The sequence below is a fragment of the Rousettus aegyptiacus genome, unplaced genomic scaffold (genome assembly GCF_014176215.1).
Source record: "Rousettus aegyptiacus isolate mRouAeg1 unplaced genomic scaffold, mRouAeg1.p scaffold_m13_p_3, whole genome shotgun sequence".
NCBI classification, from domain to species: Eukaryota; Metazoa; Chordata; class Mammalia; order Chiroptera; family Pteropodidae; genus Rousettus; species Rousettus aegyptiacus.
In genome coordinates, this window is record NW_023416306.1 from 79,603,282 (window position 1) to 79,621,363 (window position 18,082).

Sequence of the window (18,082 nt, forward strand, 5' to 3'; positions counted from 1 at the left end):
TCCATTGATCTATATGTCTGTATTTATGCCCATACCCTGTCTTGATTATTGTTACTTTTTAATAAGTTTTGAAAGTGGAAAGTATAAGTTCTCTTTCTTTGGTCTTCTTTTTCAAGATTGTTTTGACTATTTGGAGCCCTTTATAATTCCATGTGAATTTTAGAACCAGCTTGACAATTTTTATAAAGAAGCCAGCTGAGATTGTGATAGGGATTGTTCTGAATCTGCAGATTGTTTTGGGTAGTGTGGCCATTTGTTAACACGAGATACTTTTCCATTTATTTAGATGTGTGTTTTTCTTTCTACAATTTTTCATAGTTTTCAGAGCATACATTTTGTATTTTAAGTTTATTCCTGAATATGTTGCTTTTCAAATCATTATACCACCCTGAGCACATGACACTGCAATAGTACATGCCGCTGTTGGACTGGGCTGTATTCCTTATGGTTAAAGATACATTCCCTTTCAAAATGATTCCATTTTTAGGTCATAACACTCATTCCTCTGAAAGGTGAAATGGTTTCCATCAGTTCTAATGAGATGATTTGAGCATAGAAACCAAGGACATTTCTCTTGGCCCCAGCACTTGGTTATGACTTCTCTAGCTGTTGAGTAGGTGCAGGGTCACATGACAGGCTGACCCACTACTACTCCACTCACTTGTACCTGAGAAACTACAGCATCTGTCCAAAGTAGTATGAGGTTTGTGAGGGCTACCCAGGGCCACATGATGGTGTCAGCGGGTTAGTTAAGGTTTTAGCTCGTCTGGTGGTTGTCGCTATGACTGCTTTTAAGGTCTTCTCTTTCATTATTTGACATTTTAGTGCAATGTGATTAGGTATAGTGTACTTTTTATTTATCTTGCTTGGTGTATGTTGTACTTCTTCTCTTTGTGGATTTATGTTTTTTCCTTTAATATGTCATAGCATTGTCATTTATTTGGATGTTGTTTTAATTTGTTACTGTTAAAGATAATATTGACATTTACAACTTTTGTACTTTAACCCTTATATACACAGCACATCTGTAAGATAGATTCTTAGAAGTAAAATGTCTAAATTTATTTTTTGATAGATTCATATTGTCCTCCCAAAAAGATTTTGCCAATTTATGTTACTTCCTGAAAAAATTGAGGGCCCTTATTTCTCCCATGCCTTCAGAAACACTAATATCACTAGTATTTAACATTTTGAATTTTCTAAGCTTTTGTTTTCATTAACTATTTGCATTGTGAAATATAGCAAACAGCAAAGTTCACAGGAAAAAAATATACAGTTAATTGATTTGTCACAGAACAGTCCCTGTGGAATTACCTACAGGGGTGCCATTACAGAACACAGACTACTGTGCAGAATCCCTGTTGGTTTCCTGTCCAGTTATGCCTCTTTTCTTTCTCCCCAGGGTTAGCTATTGTATTGACTTGTATCCCTATAATCTAGTTTGTTCTGTCTTTGAACTTTATCAATGGGATCATGTATAATAGCTCTTGTCTTTTTTTTTTTTTTGCTTTATAACACTTAATGAGATTCACTCATGTTACTGTATGCATTTCCATGTTTGCATTGCTTTATAGTGATCCATTGAATGAATATACTACAATTTATCCATTCTACTGTTGATGGACATTTGGATTGTTCCGTTTTTGGCTGTTATGAATAAAGCTTCTGTAAACATTCTTATACAGATTTCTAGGAGTGGAATTGCTAGGTCAGAGGTATGAACATATTTAGCTTTAGTAGATATTACAAAACAGGTTTACTGTTTCCATTCCTTACAACTGGCCAGGGTAGTTCACTTGGTTGTGGGTTTTTAATTTTAGCCATTCTGGTGAATGTATAGTGGTGGCTTGTTGTGGTAATGAGATTAACCACTTTTTCATATGTCTGTTGTCCATTCGTATTTTCTTTTATGTAACATACCTTTTTGAGTCTCTTGTGCAGTTTTTTGTAGGGTTGTCTTTTATTTTCTTACTGATTTGAAGTAGTTCTTTATATATTCAGATAGAGGCCCATTGTCAGATATATGTGCTACAAGTAGCCCGTAGCTTGCTGTCTAGAGACTCTTATGATGGAGCCCTTTTAAGAAGGGAAGTTCGTAATTTTAAGGTAGTTTAATTTACATCTTTTTTCTTTTTAGGTCTTTCTCTACCTTTTATTTACCTTAAAGACATACAGATATTTTAGAAACCTTATTGTTTTGACTCATAGTTGGTTGGTAACCATGTGATTGATTTTTGATGTGGCATGAGGTAGGATTTTATTTTTTCATATGGAATTGCCCTGATCACTATAGAGTCATAATAAGTCCTGGCACCAAGTAGAGCAGCACATCCTTCTACCTTTTTCAAGAATGTCTCTCCTTTAATAAATGCCTTGGCTCTTCTTGACCTTTTGAATCAACTTGTTCAGTTCCACAAGGAAAAGCAACACAAAAACTATTGGGCTTTTGTTTGGTTTGGCACTGAAGTGATGCATGAGTGGACATCGATACAACATTGAGTCTTAACACCATGGACATTTTCTGTTTTTTAGGTGTTATTTAAAATCTGATAAAAACATCTTATGATTGTCTTTGGAGAGGTCTTATATTTTATTTTATTTATTCTCACATATTCGATGGTTTTAGATATACATGGTATCATTTAAAATAATTCATTTTTAAAGTGTTTATTGTGGATGGCAATTGATTGTTCTGTCAACCTTGCTAATCTCACTAATTCTAGCAATTTATATATTCTTTTGGATTTTCATTATTTGTAATCATACTGTCTGTGAATTTAACTTTTACCCATATCCAATCCTTATACCTTTTACTTATTTTGTTTTGTTTAACTGCATATAGTTAACATGTAATAGTGGGAATTATGGACTTGTTCCCATTTTCAAAGAGAGAGCATTTTACCATTGTTTGCTGTAGGATCTTGGCAGAGGCAGGGGGGTTCATTTGTTTATTTTTTCAAACAAAATAACCATTATTGGATTAGGAAGTTCTCTTGTATTCCTGATATTTTAAGAGTTTTGATCAGAAATGATTATTGAGTTTTATCAATGCCTTTTCTTTTTCTATTGCGATGAACACATGATTTTTCTCCTATTTTCTGTCAATGTGGCTAATTGTACAATTTGTAGTGATGTATTTTTCTTTTTATATATTTGGTTGCTAATATTTTGCTTTGGGTTTTTTTGCATAGATATTTGTGAGTGATAGGAATATTTTGTAATATTTTTGTTAGGTCTTGATATCAAAGGTATACCTGTCATAAAATATTTGAAGAATGTTTCCTCATTTTCTTTTCTCTGGAAGAGGTGAAGTAAGAAGTATTATTTCATCCTTAAATATTTTGTGGAATCGCAGGTGAAACCATTTGGGCCAGCTGTCTTTGTAGGAAAATTTTAAATTATGATCTCAATTTCAGATTTTTTCTTTCTTTTGTCAGTTTTGGTAGGTTGTATTTTTGTAGAAATTTTTGTTTTGTCTAAAATTTTCAAAATTTTGACTTTTGTAATATTCTTTTATCTTTTAATGCTTTATAAGATCTGAAGAATGCCTTTTTATTCCTGACAAATGTATTTGTTTCTTTCTTAATCTCTCCCACCAAGAGTTTATCAATTTTGTTTTATGAAACTTAATTTTCATTTATTTCAGTGTCTTAATCTCTGGGAAGACTTTTTACCTTAAAGTTTCCTTTGTCTGATATTAGTGTAACTTCTCTAGAGTCTTTTGGTTTAAACTTGCACTGTATATCTTTTTCAGTCTTTTCAATCTCTCTGTGTCTTTGTATTTAAGGTATGGTTTGGTTTTCTATCCATTCTGACATTGTGTCTTTGTCATTCAATTGGACTCATACTTGGGCCAAACCATTTAATTTTTCCACCTGCTTTAGGTTTCTTTTACTCTCATCTCTTTTTATTTTATTATTTTTTAAAATTATTTCATTTCCCCACTCTGTTAGCTTGGAAGTTAGAGTCTTTTACTTTTAGTGGCTTGTCCTAGTGGTTCCAGCAAGCAGTTGACTTTTATTGTTTAGTACCTTTCCTCTCTTCTTGGACAATGCAAAGTTCTTAAAGTACAATTTACGATTACTCCTAACTTACATTGCTGTTGTATTTTTTGCATTCCATTTTAAATTCAAGAAGACATTACTGTTATTGTTTTATACAGTCAGTGTCCATTTACCCACATATTTATCCCTTGCATTGCCCTTCATTCAGCCCTGCATCTCTTAGCTAAATGAATAGAGTGTAAGGAGAGGAGCTACTTTTTCCTCCTCTACTGTAAAGGTTTTTGCATGCCCTGAGAAGAGTAGGCCCGAGATAATGCGCACTTGGGGTTTCCCCAATCCTTCCCACACAGTCCTGCCTTGTGGAAGATAAAGCTTGGATATTTTCTCAGGGAAGGTCTTCCTGGCTGAGTAGTGTTGGAGGAGAATGACTAAAAGGGAGACAGGAGGTTATGATCTGTCATCACACAAATGTTGAAGCCAGCGATAACATGTAAGGCCCATGTCCTTTTTGTGTAAATAGTTTATTTTTGTAAGAACTATTTCAATCTAAAAAAAAATCAAATGATAAATGAAGTTCAAAGAAGGAAGCGCAAAAAAGTGCCTCAAATTCCCCACAGAGGTGACCATCATTTTGGATCTCTCCCTCTGTGACACACATGTGAGCACACACATGGATTTACAAGTTAGTTCCAGCAAACTGTGCTGTGTGTTTAAGTTGACAGCCCTGGTGGATGTCATTCCAGGCCAGTATATACAGATCTACATGTCCTCATAGCCCAGCGTTAAGAGCACAAACTTCTGAGTCAGAACACCTGGTTTGAGTCCAGCCTTGTTGTCGCCTAGCAATGTGAAGTAGACAGGTTGTTCTGTGTGTTTCCTTTTCCAAGCTAGGATACTAGCACCGTGGGGATGAAGTGACTTAACACCAGCTCAGTGACTCCTCTGTCTGCAGTGTCATTCTAAGTGGATGCAAGACATCCTAGCATGTCATGTGACCTGAGGTACTTTCTGTTGCCCTAAATAGGGCCTTGGTGGACATCTGTGCACTGCCATCTTGAGGTGTGGAGTAATGTTCACGCAGTGCTGCACAGCAGGCTCTGAGGCAACTTACTGCTTTTTCTTCTAAGGCGGTCTGTGGTCGCCTTGCTGAAGTTAAGTCCCAAGTCCCAAAGTTTTGAATCAGGGTCCACATGCTGCTTTCAGTGAGAAGTCCGAGGGCAAGGTTGGCCTCTGAGGAGCCCTTTGGGCTGATAGCTTTGTAACCTACCTCCAGGTTCCGTACCTGGCCAGACCTTGCTGGGAAGAAGGGTACATGTGGCACTGGCGTGGTGCCCTGGAGCTGACGTTTCCTTCCCTCACAGGTTCAGCAGTACCGGGTTGCCATGACTGCGAAGGACTGCTCCATCATGATCGCGCTGTCCCCTTGTCTGCAGGATGCAAGGTGAGGTGCCCACTGCTGTGGGTTTTATGAATTGAGTAGTCAGTTTCTCCCTCTTTAGGCCCCAGGCAGGACCCACATTTATGAACAGAGGCTCATCTCTGAGGCCTACTAAATATTGTTCCGCTTGCTAACTCTTGCTCTATAGAAGCTTGTAATTCCATCAAAAGGACATTTATGAGAATAGTTTTAAAAGATTGTTCTATTAAATTGAAGATTACTATCGTTTTCTAAGAAAACACCCTAAGGACTTACAAGTGGTTTGGATACTGTGGTGCAAATTCCTTTCTCTTAAAGAAAGCCCTTGTCTTCTGTCAAGGTTCTGAGGACCAAGAGACTAAGTTCCCGTGGGCCTGTTCCTTTGTCCTCTACCAGGCCCACTATGCCGACCTGCATGGTCATTTTGAAGCCTTTGAAGCAACATGTGCATTGTTCCGCCTTTTTGTAGTGTCTCTTCCTGGACATCACTGTTGTCATCCAGTCTCCTCTCCCGGCTTTTTTTAGGAACTCGGGATAAACCTGATAATCTCTTAGTAATTAGGTGGCATCTTCAGCATTGATCTGCAGGGAGCAAAACCCCACGCACAGTATTTGTGGAATGTTCTGCATGCTTCTGACAAATGATCCAGGGTCAAGATGACCATTACTGGCTGCCAGCCACCCATTTTTCTAGTGCGTTTGAACTAAATATTCCCAGGATTCCTGCTTTTTGGCAGGTATAGAATTACCCATTTTCTAATAGGAAACTTGGAGGCACATTTATAGGGTAAACTGAAATATTAAAAAAAGGGTGTTCTGTCTAGTCGAAAACTCCTGTTATTACCAAAGAAAATGCCCCCAGTGTTTAGCTATGAGGCATCCATTAGCTGGATTAAGCTAGTGTTGAATGAGATGTTATTATCCAGTGCCCTGCCTGAGGTGGGGACGCAGTCAGGATGCAGAAATGTGAGAGGCCTGCTGAGGGCCTAGGGCCCTGGTACCCTTAATAAAAACTGACACGTTGGGAGAGGAGCTGGGACACGTATCCAGAAAGTTTTGAGCCACATAGGCACCAGTCTCAGATCTAGGGTGGCAAAGTGTTTAGGTGTCAGGAGCCACACTTTGGGCTCACAAGGGGGCTCTTGTGGTCGACAAATGGTCAGATTTCCTGTAAGGATAGCCCTCGGAGCATCCTTCCACCAGCCTCTGTGTGATAGGTTCACATAATTTTGTTGGGTGCTAGTTCTGAAGTGAGAGATTGAGGTGTCTGTCGAGGGCTAGAAATGTGTTCTATGCCAAGCCTAGCTGCATGGAGCTTGGGTTTTAGACCCTGAGAGGAGACTCCAAAGCAAGACCTGAATTTGCAAGTGTGTCTTCTGCTGTTCAGAAGGGAGTAGTTTAAGAACCCAGCAACTGAACCCTAGATTCGTTTTTCCTATCAGCTGTGTTTTGGAGTAGGAACTGAGTCAGAGTCTAGGCCCTGATTAGCTTCATCAGAACAGGAATGTGTTCATTAGCCTTCCCTCTCCGAGGCAGAAGCTTTTGAAATTAGGATTTTGTTTCATTTTTTTTGAATGATTTCTTATTACTTACTATTTAAATAGTAGTAAGCTTCGGGCAACCAGGACTTCTACTTCCCTTCAGCCCTACTGAACTCATCTAACACCAGAAAACTAGTCACCCTGATGCAGATGTGCACTGAGCATGGGAAGCATAACAGTCTTAGGACAAAATTCAGAATTAGTCTGTGTTTTTAAGTAATTGTTCATGTTTTTTAAAGCATAGGACTATTCTGATGTTTAAAAAACCCACAAAACTAAGCCCTAGGGAACAAAATACAAAACAGTGCAATTACAATCTGAGAATAAAACATGAAACCAGCTCTGTCTCCAAATGAGAAAGCATAAAGGAGCATCAGCTTTCACCAGAAATGAGAAAGACATATGAGAAGAATTCTGTTCTCAACATTTTATCCATTTGGGTGTTGAATGGCCAGATCTACTTTCTACTTTTTCTTAGGTTTCATAATTCATGACCCACAATAAAGTAATTTTTTCAGCATTCATTTATACCACTGGGATATGGGAAATATCAATCATGTATTCTACATAATTGCTTTCCCATCTTTTGTACTTTAACCCTTTCTCATCTGGTGTGGTGGCAGGTGTCACAGTAGGTGCCTCTCTTGCAGAAGTTTCTAGCACTAGTGCATCCAGCTGGCACAGAGATGGAATGCATATAGAAGCTCTTGGTGAGCTGGCATAAGAGGATTTGGGAGGTCTGAAATTGCTTTTTTACTTCCAGCTCTGATCAAAGGCCCATCGTCCCTTCGTCAAGATCCAGGTTTGCCTTCTCTGTGTCTGTGCTGGACCTTGACCTTAAGCCCTACGAGAGCATCCCTCATCAGTACAAACTGGATGGCAAGATAGTCAACTACTATTCAAAGACTGTACATACCAAAGATGCCACTATGATGTCAACTAGGTTCAAGGAAAGCGAAGATTGCACATTAGTTCTCCATAAGGTCTAACTTCCTTCCTGTGGTGTCTTTGAAACTTGAACATAGAATGTGAAGGTTGAATGATAGAGCTATTTTCTCTTGTGTTGGGTGACTTTTGGCTGTGAATGTTTTTGCTTTTTAACCACTGCTTCTGGGCGATGTGGAATGAAAGAGTACTAGAAATGGACAAGGAATGTGAGACGTGCACCCTGTGATATGCTGTGTCCCAGGAGGCCCCTCTGGGCAGTTCTTCCTTCCCACCCTGGGCTCATGTCTTATCTCTAATACAAAAAGCCTTATTATAAGACCCACAGTTTGGATCTCCTACCACCAGACTCCTGACATAAAAAACTTGAATTGTCATATACATCTTAAAATTTGGACTTTTAAGGAAACATTGATACTACTGGAACTTGCCCAGCTGAGTAACTTGGTCACTTTTTTAACACAAGCCACACGTCAGCACAGTTAAGTGGTTCCCTGCTGCAGAGAGTGATGGGTTGTTGGGCAGACATCCATTCTGAGCACTGTGGACTTAGGAGGTCCCCGTGGAGGTGCTGTGACCTCCATTCTGCACAGGGTCGGCAGGGATCTTAGGACTCAGGTCAGGGGTGAACACCACTCATTCGAGCATTGATTTGCATTCTTTTTTTGTTTTTGTTTTTGTTTTTTTTACAGAATGATTTTAACTATAGGGGAGACAAGGGATTCTTTCCCACTTAAAATTGCTGCTGTGGAAGCTGGAAGCAGAGCTGTACCACTGAGCTGCTGTGCCCAGGGTGGGTCTCATGGGGCAGCAGTATTCCTTCCAGCTCTGTGTTCTTGGCATTTTGGGGTGTTTGGTGAATCTCAGCCAGCTCTCCAGAGCCAGCACTGCGTTTTCTCTCCTCTCGGAACCTGTTGCTCTCGGGTTTCACTAAGATGCATGGTGTTTGCAGCCTCAAGTGGTGCTGGGCCATCTCCCTTCTGCAAGATGAGCAACTCCTGGCTGGTACCAAGAGGGCTTTTGTTGGGGTCACCCAAAGTGTGCCTGGCTGCTAAGGAAACTGTTGGGAATCTTGGCTTCAGTTTTTTATTCTATGGTAGGTTGTACAGATTTGATTATTTATATCATATCGAGGGACTAATGAAGGCTTATTGTAACATAATATTAGTGAAAACATGGAACTATATGAAAATGCTACATGAAAAATAAGAATATTTTGCTGATTATAAATTTTTGTGGGGAATTTTGCGATAACTTGAGAATTACACTTGTTTGAATCAAGCTAGCTCTTCTAGAATTTATTCTTCAATTCTGCACAAACATTTACTTCTTACTTCTATACTCTAAGTCAAAAAGATACTCAAATGACACACATCTCTTGTCATGAGTGTGTTAAGATTTGGGGGCTTTGGAGACTCCATCTCTAGGGACATGTGGATCTGCATTCTCATGGGCGAGTCACAGGCTCCAGAGTGTGGGGAGGGAAGCAACTGTCAGTGTCGTTTTGACTGGAGGTTATTCCTTGGTGCTGTCCTGGGACAGGGGATGGAGTGGATGGGACACAACACTGATGCACAGAAATGGTCTTGCCCGGCACTGCCGTCCAGAGGACCCTGGGTCCCTGTGCACAGAGCTCTGGAATCCCAGCCCCTTGAGGAGGCTGGCTAGGCGGCATCCTAGGGTCCATCCTGGCCAGACTGGACAGTCTGAAATGTGGAGTAAGAGCAGCTAGATGAGTGCCCCCTGCTAGGCCGGCCTTAGTCCAACATTGCTACGCTCACTTCACCACAGCCTCTACCCTGACTGCGGTGTTCACTTGATTGAAACAATGCTTCTTTCACCAGTTCTAACAACATTTGAAATGGGTGACTGAGGTCAGGGCAGCACTTAGACTCTGGGGTACTTACACAACGAGCTTGTTTCTTCTGTGCAGAGGGACGGTAGAGGGGGTACTAAAGCCCTGTATGAGTAAACAATGCAATCTTTGCGGTCTTACTGCATTTTTAAAGTTCATGCTTCACTTTTTTTGTGGAAGACCGAGAAGAGTGACCATCAGAGGACTCCTGGAGAGGTGCTGTGAACGCCTCCAAAGGCTGCTTTTCCAGAGCAGGGAAGTGAGGAGGGAGATGCATCTGAGGAATGTCTAAGGAATAAGGCTCCATGAGCCCCCAGGTGGTGGGCAGCTGCCTCTGCCCTTAGACCAGGTGCTGGGCAGAGGTAGAGTGGGGTGGGATGATGACACAGCCTCTTGCATCCAAGGACAGACACCCACTCTTGTACTTTCTCAAATGTTAACCTTATTTTTAAAAATATACATATCACTTGTTTGGCATTTTGCATTTAAATAGCTGTATTTATTTTTTGTGTCCTGACAGTTTATATGTAATGTGCCACAACTGCTTAGACAACATGTTCTAAAGGTATGGTTTCCCAGTGGAAAATAACATGTTTATATTCAATAAAATTACATGCCTTCTGGTGTAGCATCTGACTCCTGTGTGTTCACTATTTGGGAACTAGTATTTTTCTCTATGCAAAGAGACTTTATTAAGCTTTCTAGAGCTGCTTCAATGCCCAGCACTCCTAGCAGGCTTCGGAAGCTGAGATGAGCAGTTTCTATGACTCCCTTCTTGTCCAACTTCAGGGCTGTAAAGAAAACACACTGGGTAAGAAACTTCACCGAGACCATTCCTTCCTCCCCAACTGGCCACCCTGAGTGGGAGCCAGGATGACGGTGTCATGACTGTGAACACAGCACTTACTTACCTGTGTGCTAGAGGCAGAGGCAGAACATTTCCCCCATGCATTCAGCCCAGGAGACCCATGGGGGAGCGACCCTCCCCGCATGTGCTTTTTGACAGATTAGTTTAAAAATATTTTAAAAGCTGAGGTAAAAAGTACAATAATGAGATTTTCAACTTGATTCTTGCCATGTAAAACCAGATGAAATAAATAAATGTCTCTGTCAAGCACATGAGAAAGTCACCAGAACACCCACACATGGAGCCCCTCTCTACCTTGCTGTGGCACGTTGGTGAGAAGATCCAGCTTTGGCAAAACTTTCCCTTCTTCATCTATTTGTATCCTCCAAACAATTACTAATTCAAATCTGAAAGAGGTAAGATCCATCACTAGGTGTCTTTGAAACCTGGAAAAGAGTAAACTGTGCAGCAGGAAGAGGACACTCACCCAGGCAGGAGTGCTGCCCTCCTCCCAACCTTCCCGGAAGCCCTGCTCAGCTGGCCCTGCTCCTAAAGACATCTACCCGCAGATGAAGAGGAAGTATGGTGAGTCAAACATGAATAACACAGAAAAACAGGAAAATGGAAATGAAGATCATCACAGACACTGTTTTGTACCCACTGCTATTAGTGTGACAGTACAAGTACAGCAGGACGTAGACAAAAACTTCCAATTACCAGTGGGAAATATAAATTGATAAACTACTTGGAAAAGAATTTTGCAGTGACAGCTGAATCTACTGCATGATTCAGGGACTGCACTTCTAGGTATACACCCAAGAGGAGCTTGTGTACTCATGTGCCAAGGGACATGAACAGGAAGGTTAGGAATGGTGGAAAACAACCCAAATGCTCAAGACCTGAAGAATGCGAAAATATATATATATTCATTCACCCAATGGAGTATAAGCACTGAAAATGAGCTACAGCTATATGTGCCACCAGAGGTGAAATTTAGAAATAACATTTTACTATTAAAACCCAAGTCCCAGACGCTTACAAAACTACGACACCATTTTATGGCTTGAAATCAAAACATCTTTAGGCGCTCATATACACGTCAGACCTCTCCGCATGCACACACAAGGGCATCCATAGCACCTAAAAGACCCAGATGAGTCTTCTCGCTCAGTGCTTGTGGCCTCCTGAACTTTTCTGAAATAAGTTGATCAAAACAGCTCCACCTCTTCCTGGCCTCCCTTCCGTGGTCCCCTAAGGACCCTGGCAGTGAACCCACCCGCTGACGTTTTACTCCCCACACCAACTATGCAGACATTCACTGTCTCTCTGTTCCCTTTCTCTCTCACTCAGTGAGGCCCCCGACCCAGCTGCATAGCTGTTAAGACTCCACAGACATCTCTCAAGATGTCAGGTGGTGTATATTTGTCTTCTACTATTTTTATCCTTTTTTTTTTTTTTTTTTTTTTTTTAACAGGAAACAGCCATTGGATTGCTGGGGAGGGTCTTGGCCAGTGAGGCTAGCCCAGCGTGCCACGGGGCATCTGCACTCACCCTGGCTTGCTGGCGCTCTGGACCTTCATGTAGCTGGAGGAGACTCCCTCAGAGAGGTGCACAGCTGCTGGGTACTTTTCCTACAGGGAGAAAAAAAGTTAACAGAGAAATCTGTGGGGCACAGGGATGCTGTTCCAGATGACTAAAAAGAAGTGAGAAACCCTTCTCACTCCCTGAAAGTCTTTTAAGTTTCCAATGTGCCAGTCACCTGTACAGCATGTGGCATCATGGCACCCTGGCCGTGATCATCCAGATTTCTGCCTCCTGTGCTCACTGGTGCTGTGGTCCTAGATCTTTCCATTGCTACACAGCCTCTAAGCTGCCACCCTATCAACTCCCCAGTGTTAATATGTTACAGAACAACTCTGTTCTAGTTTCACCGGTTTATTCACCCAAGGTCCTATAGGATTTGGCCGTCCTGCTTCCTTAGTCCTCTTCAATCAAAGGCAGCCCCTCCATCCGTCCCGGAGGTGGCCAGTCAATAGGGTCCAGCCAACTCACCAAGGTGATGGCTGACCCTGATGACAGGAATGAGCTGTTGTCTGCCAGGTTTCAGCAACTGTTGTGCTCTATAGCTTTGGCATTTGGCTTTACAAGTCTTTCAAACTGAGGTCTGTGGGCTGGCCTCCACCACAGTGGATGCTCCCACTTCTCTATCCTCACACTTGCCACCGAACAGCCCAAGCCTGCACATCAGTAACCAGACAGCTCCTGCACAGCGTGGAGCTGCCCACTCTCCCATTGAACTGTTCATCTCCCCCAGGCACAGTGCCCAGCTATTCTGTGTTATGGGATTTTGGGGAGCATGCCCTGCAAAAAATCAGCTTCAGGATGAGGCAGTGTACTATTTTAGAGTCAAAAATATTCTCTCTAAAAGAGAGAAATGAAGTGGAATTTAAAAAATGTCTCGGCTTGCAAACTCTAAGCAAGGGGTTTATTTCCCCCACATAATATAATAATTCTGGAAATGTCCATTATTATCTGTGCAGTAGGCCCAGGGAATCTTTAGTATATCAGAACCGATACCTTAATTTAGACTTGGCTTTCAGGTCATTAAAACAACAACAGAATGTGCACAACAGATATAGTTACAAGTGGTCCCGTTGTCTCAGTTCTTGGAAACTTTTATTTGCTCTTGTGGGAACAGATTGCAGGGTTGGGGTGATATGAGAGAGACTATTAAAGTAGGCTCCACAGTGAGATTTCAAGTTCCTAGGGCACATTTTTTCCCCCCTCTCACAGTGCCTGCTGCAGAAATGCACACCAGGGCTGATGCTGAAGTCAGATGCAAGCCCCTCCATGTTCCAAACCCAAACCCAGCCATGTGGACACTCTGAGCCTCATTGGAAGGGCAGTGAGGTACAGTTTTACCTGAGAAACTCTTGGTCTACAAACTAGTCAGAGAACCCCTGAAGATAAGGGGCAGGGCAACAACTGTGGATGGGCAGAACCTGTAGGCTTCAGAGGATAGGGCCTTTTGGAGACCACAGGTATTTGATGAATTGAACTTAATCAAGCTCCATCAAAAGAGGTTTTGTGCGGACAAAGATGGGTCACAGCTTTTAAAGGATAAGCCTAGAGTGTAAGTCCAGTGTTCCCAGATCCGTGTGTGCAAGATGCCGACAGAGCAAGAACACATCCAAACACCAAGCTGTCCTGACCAAATACTGGGGTGGGCCTGGTTTAAGCTAATTTCACTGAAAGTTTTTACTTGAAATGTATACCTAAGTGTTCTAAATGGAAAGTGCTGGTTGATTTTTAAACCTCAGGCTCTTCTAAATTAATAACAACTGTCTGAGGAATGTAGAGGAGAACATGTGAATGTGGCAGTGCAACTTCCAGGCTGAGCAAATGCAGCATGTGGCCTGGGCTGGCTCCAGCATGGGGCCCAAAGGCGGTATAAACTGGCTGCAGGCTCAGCCTCCCGGCAAACCTCACAGCCTCTCCAGGCCTTCTCTTTATGAACAAAAAGAGTTTATAGATTTAGAAGCTTTCACTAAAAAATAAATTGTACTCTTATTCTTTTTTTAAACCACTAAAAGTAGAAATACTGACATTAGGGAGAGGTCAGGCATTCGGCTTGTGTTATGGGGGAAGGCGGCGGGTAGGGAGGGGGGATGTGTAGAAAATTTTCTTTTATACAAGTTAATAATATTGCTGTTTGTCCAACTTTGTTCACTTGCCTGGTGACCTCAGATATGTTCGGAGTATAACACATAGGAAGAAAGCTGATGAGCAGCCCAGAGACAACATAAAGAACAGAGCCTAGACATGATCACTACACACTGAACCCATCAGGCTTCCACAGGAAGCTTGTCATAAGCAGAGATTCAAAATGCGTGTTTATTCAGCTGTTTGCCATATGCCTGGAGTTTGCATTCAAGAATTCTCCTGGTGCTTATGATAGAAAAATGGTGGCTGTAAGAATGTTGACAATTTGCTATCTACCCCAGTTTTACGTGAGACCTATTTTGTTATTGGAATGGCTGCTAGATGCTGGTCCAAAGGAAACAATTTTTTTTTAACAGAACATTAAAGAAAACCAGCCTTGTGTGCATTATCAGTCACACCAGCCCACTGTCGAGGAGGAACTATCAGATCGCCCCACAACCTGCCTCCCCCTTAAACAAATGTGAAATCTTGAATCCTGAGTAAAGATGTTCTCTTGAGTGTCGATATGTCAATTCATCTTGACTTCAATATGTTCCCAAAGATTATGTCTGGCTGATTCAATGATTTTTTTTTTTTAATTGAGATATAATTCACGTAACAAAATTCACTTCTTTACAGTGTATAATTCAGTGGGTTTTAGTATATTCACAGGGTTATATAATCATTACTACTTTCTAAATCCAGAACATTTTCATCATCCCCTAAAGAAACCCTGTACCCTTAAGCTAACCTCCCTTAATCCCCTCAGAACCCCCTCACCCCCACTTAGCCATTAGCAATCAGTAATCTCCTGTCTCTATAGATGGCCCTATTCTAGACATGTCATACAAATGGAATCAGTCATACAATATGTGGTCTTTTGTGACTGGCTTCTTTCCCTTAAAATGTTTTCAAGGCTCGTCCATGTTACAGCACGTATCATTCTCTTACTTTGCTGAAGACAGTTCTACTGTATGCATATGCTAATTTTGTTTATCCATTCATCAGCTGATGAACACTTGGGTAGTTTTTACTTCTTGACTACTGGAAATAATACCGAGATGAACATTTTTATATGAGTTTTTACATGGACATGTATTCATTTCTCTTGGAGTGGAATTGCTAGTCATATGAAACTGTATGTAACCACTTGAGGGACTGCTAAACTGTTTTCCACAGTGTCTGTACAATTTTTAAATTCCATCAGTAGTATATGGGGTTCTGATTTCTCCATCTCCTTGCCAACACTTATTATTTTACTCTTTTTTAAAAAAATTCTAGCCATTCTAAGTGTGTGAGGTGGTATCTCATTGTGGTTTTGATTTGCACTTCCCTGATGGCCAATGATGTAGAACATCTTTACATTGTGCTTATTGACCATTGTACACCTTTGGATAAACAACTATACAGATCCTTTGCCTATTTTTTAAATGAGTTATTTTCCTGTTTATTATTGAGTTGTAATCGTTCTTTATATATTCCAGATACAAATTGCTCATCAGATATATGGTTTTCTAAAATGTTCTTCCATTCCGTGAATTGTCTTTTTACTTCTTAATGGTGTCACTCAATAAAGTTTTTAGTGAAGAACAATTTATATATTCTTGTTCTTTTTTTGCTTGTGCTTTTGGTGTCATAGCTAAAAAAGGTAATCCAAAGTCACAGAGATTAAACCTATTTTCTTCGAAAAGTTCTATAATTTTAAATCTTAAAATTGGGTATTTGATCCATTTTGAGTTTATTTTTGTGCATGGTATGAAGCAGAGGTCCAACTTCATTCTTTTGCCTGTGAATATCCAATTATTTAAGCACCAGTTGTTGAAAGACTATTTCTTTCCCATTTGTCTTGGCTCTAGTCTCATTTTAGTAACATTTTGTATTTTGAAGACAGCCTGGTCAAGAGCTATGTGAGATCAGTGAAGTCACACTGTGGGACAAAATTCACCCCTGACTTCTCAACAAATGGTACTAGGACAATTGGATATTTATATACAGAAAAATGAACCTCAGTGCTTACCTCATATACCCAAAACTTTGTAAGAGCTAGAATTATAAAACTTCTGAAAGGAAACATAGGAGAAAAATCTTCGTCATCCTGGGTTAGAAAAGAACAGAGCAGGAGTCACCAGGGGGAAAGAATGACTGCAAAGACATCTGTCAGAACTCGGCAAACTCTATAGTTAAAGAGGTACATTTTATTGTATGTAAATTAGACCTCAATAAAGCTAACTTTAGAGAGACCACACCCCAGACTCATAATTTGTTTCTAAAAGGAATGTTCCTCCACTCTAGGGAACTAGAGTAGCCTTGCTCCCTACAGATGAACAGCAGTCTTTGTACAGGCCTAGGTAGTGCCAAGCATTGTTCTGGAAGTGGGGATCCAGGAGTGAGGAACACGTATAAATACATCTAGTGGTGGGAGGCCATTCGAGAGCATCCTTGAGCAAGTGACACTTGGGTTCAGATCTGAATGTTAGAAAGACAAGGGGGAGGGGACTCTAGGTGGAGAATGGACAGCACAGAGCCAGCCCACAGCAGGAACGAGCTGGTTTTTGAGGTCCCACAAAGCAGCAGGGCAAGTGGTGATATGGAGAAAGGTACAGATGAAGGTGGGAGGTGGTCGGGGCCAGGACATAAATGGCTCGCACCCCAGCACCCAGCATGTGGTCTCACTCCAATTCTGACAAGATCATGCTGACTGGCATGTAGAGAGGGGATGAGGTGAGGTGAGCAAGGCAAGGGAGGAAGCAGGGGGGCCTGTGGGCAGGAGTGACAGATGGTTTGCCTGGTGGCAACAATGGGATGTGTTCCTAAGTAAGAATGGACAGGGCTTGCTGGATGTAGAGATGTGGAAGAATCGGAGAGAGCAAGGGTGTAGGCGATTATGCTGGTGGGGAAGAGGTGGCGTGACAGGAAGACACCTGGCTCCCAGCACCAGGTCAGTCAGTGGAAGAATTGCTCAGCTCAGGGCTGGTAGGATAGGCAAGGCCCCAGGAGGAAGGAGTGAGTGACCCTGTGGCTCTGCCGGTGGTGCTGAGACAAGGATATCAGTGGGGTGCAGGGCCTTGTGCCAGATTCTGGGGGTGAAGAAGAATCCAAGGTGAGGAGGTGAGACCCATGTACAGGCAACTCTGCCAGGAGGCTGTGTTGCCAGAGGAATCAGGGAACCGGCAGGAGCTGGCAGCGAGGGATGTGAGGTGCTGGCACGGTGTATGTGCTGACTGGAATGATCCACGAAAGAGGAGGGAGGAGGAGGAGGCCAACCCTCATATCATCGCAGCATAGAGACAGGGGATGAGGCAGGGGCAACTAATAAGTTACGTTGTAGATCAAGATCCACAAAATGGAGGCCACCCCCAAGACCCAGCTCAGGGCACAGATTTAAACCTAAGTTAGCTCGTGCTCACTTACGGATGACATCTGATGCCAATCATAATTCTCCAACTTAGCTGAGCAAGCTCACCTCACCCCAAGAAAACAGGATCTGAGAGCCAATTCTGGCCTGTCTCCCCACGGCCTCTTTAATGTTCTAGAACACTCCCTCTTAGGAAGAGTGCTCCCTGCTTGCGAGGCACTGGATAGTTTCCCTTGAATAAAGAGCATCAAACTCATTATTAAATTTTATTATTTTTGTCATTTGACACAACACACAGACTCGAAGGACCTGGGCACAGAAAGAGGAGGAGAAGCCTGCCTGCCTCCAGCCACAGGTATTGCGCACGGCAGCTCTAGGTGGGGGCCTTGGCGGGGGACTGCTTAACAGCAAGCTAA

At 41.9% G+C, this 18,082-nt stretch overlaps 2 protein-coding genes across 4 annotated transcripts in view; one reads left to right on the forward strand and one right to left on the reverse strand.

The window, feature by feature from the left end:
• Window positions 1-10,390, forward strand: part of IPPK (inositol-pentakisphosphate 2-kinase) — a 62,295-nt gene extending 51,905 nt beyond the window's left edge. Inside the window, exons 12-13 of the mRNA XM_036218312.1 lie at window positions 5,366-5,445; window positions 7,726-10,390. Coding sequence (XP_036074205.1) covers window positions 5,366-5,445; window positions 7,726-7,951 — 306 coding nt within the window. The 3' untranslated portion in view covers window positions 7,952-10,390. The remainder of the gene's footprint in view (window positions 1-5,365; window positions 5,446-7,725) is intronic.
• LOC107502051 (centromere protein P) overlaps window positions 10,240-18,082 on the reverse strand; it is a 197,229-nt gene continuing 189,386 nt past the window's right edge. For 2 of the 3 annotated variants that reach the window (XM_016128847.2, XM_036218314.1), the window contains exons 6-8: window positions 12,161-12,240; window positions 10,925-11,055; window positions 10,240-10,553 (exon numbers count right to left, since the gene is read on the reverse strand). In XM_016128847.2, coding sequence (XP_015984333.2) covers window positions 10,372-10,553; window positions 10,925-11,055; window positions 12,161-12,240 — 393 coding nt within the window. In that variant the 3' untranslated portion in view covers window positions 10,240-10,371. The remainder of the gene's footprint in view (window positions 10,554-10,924; window positions 11,056-12,160; window positions 12,241-18,082) is intronic. The other variant, XM_016128848.2, reaches the window with a different exon arrangement.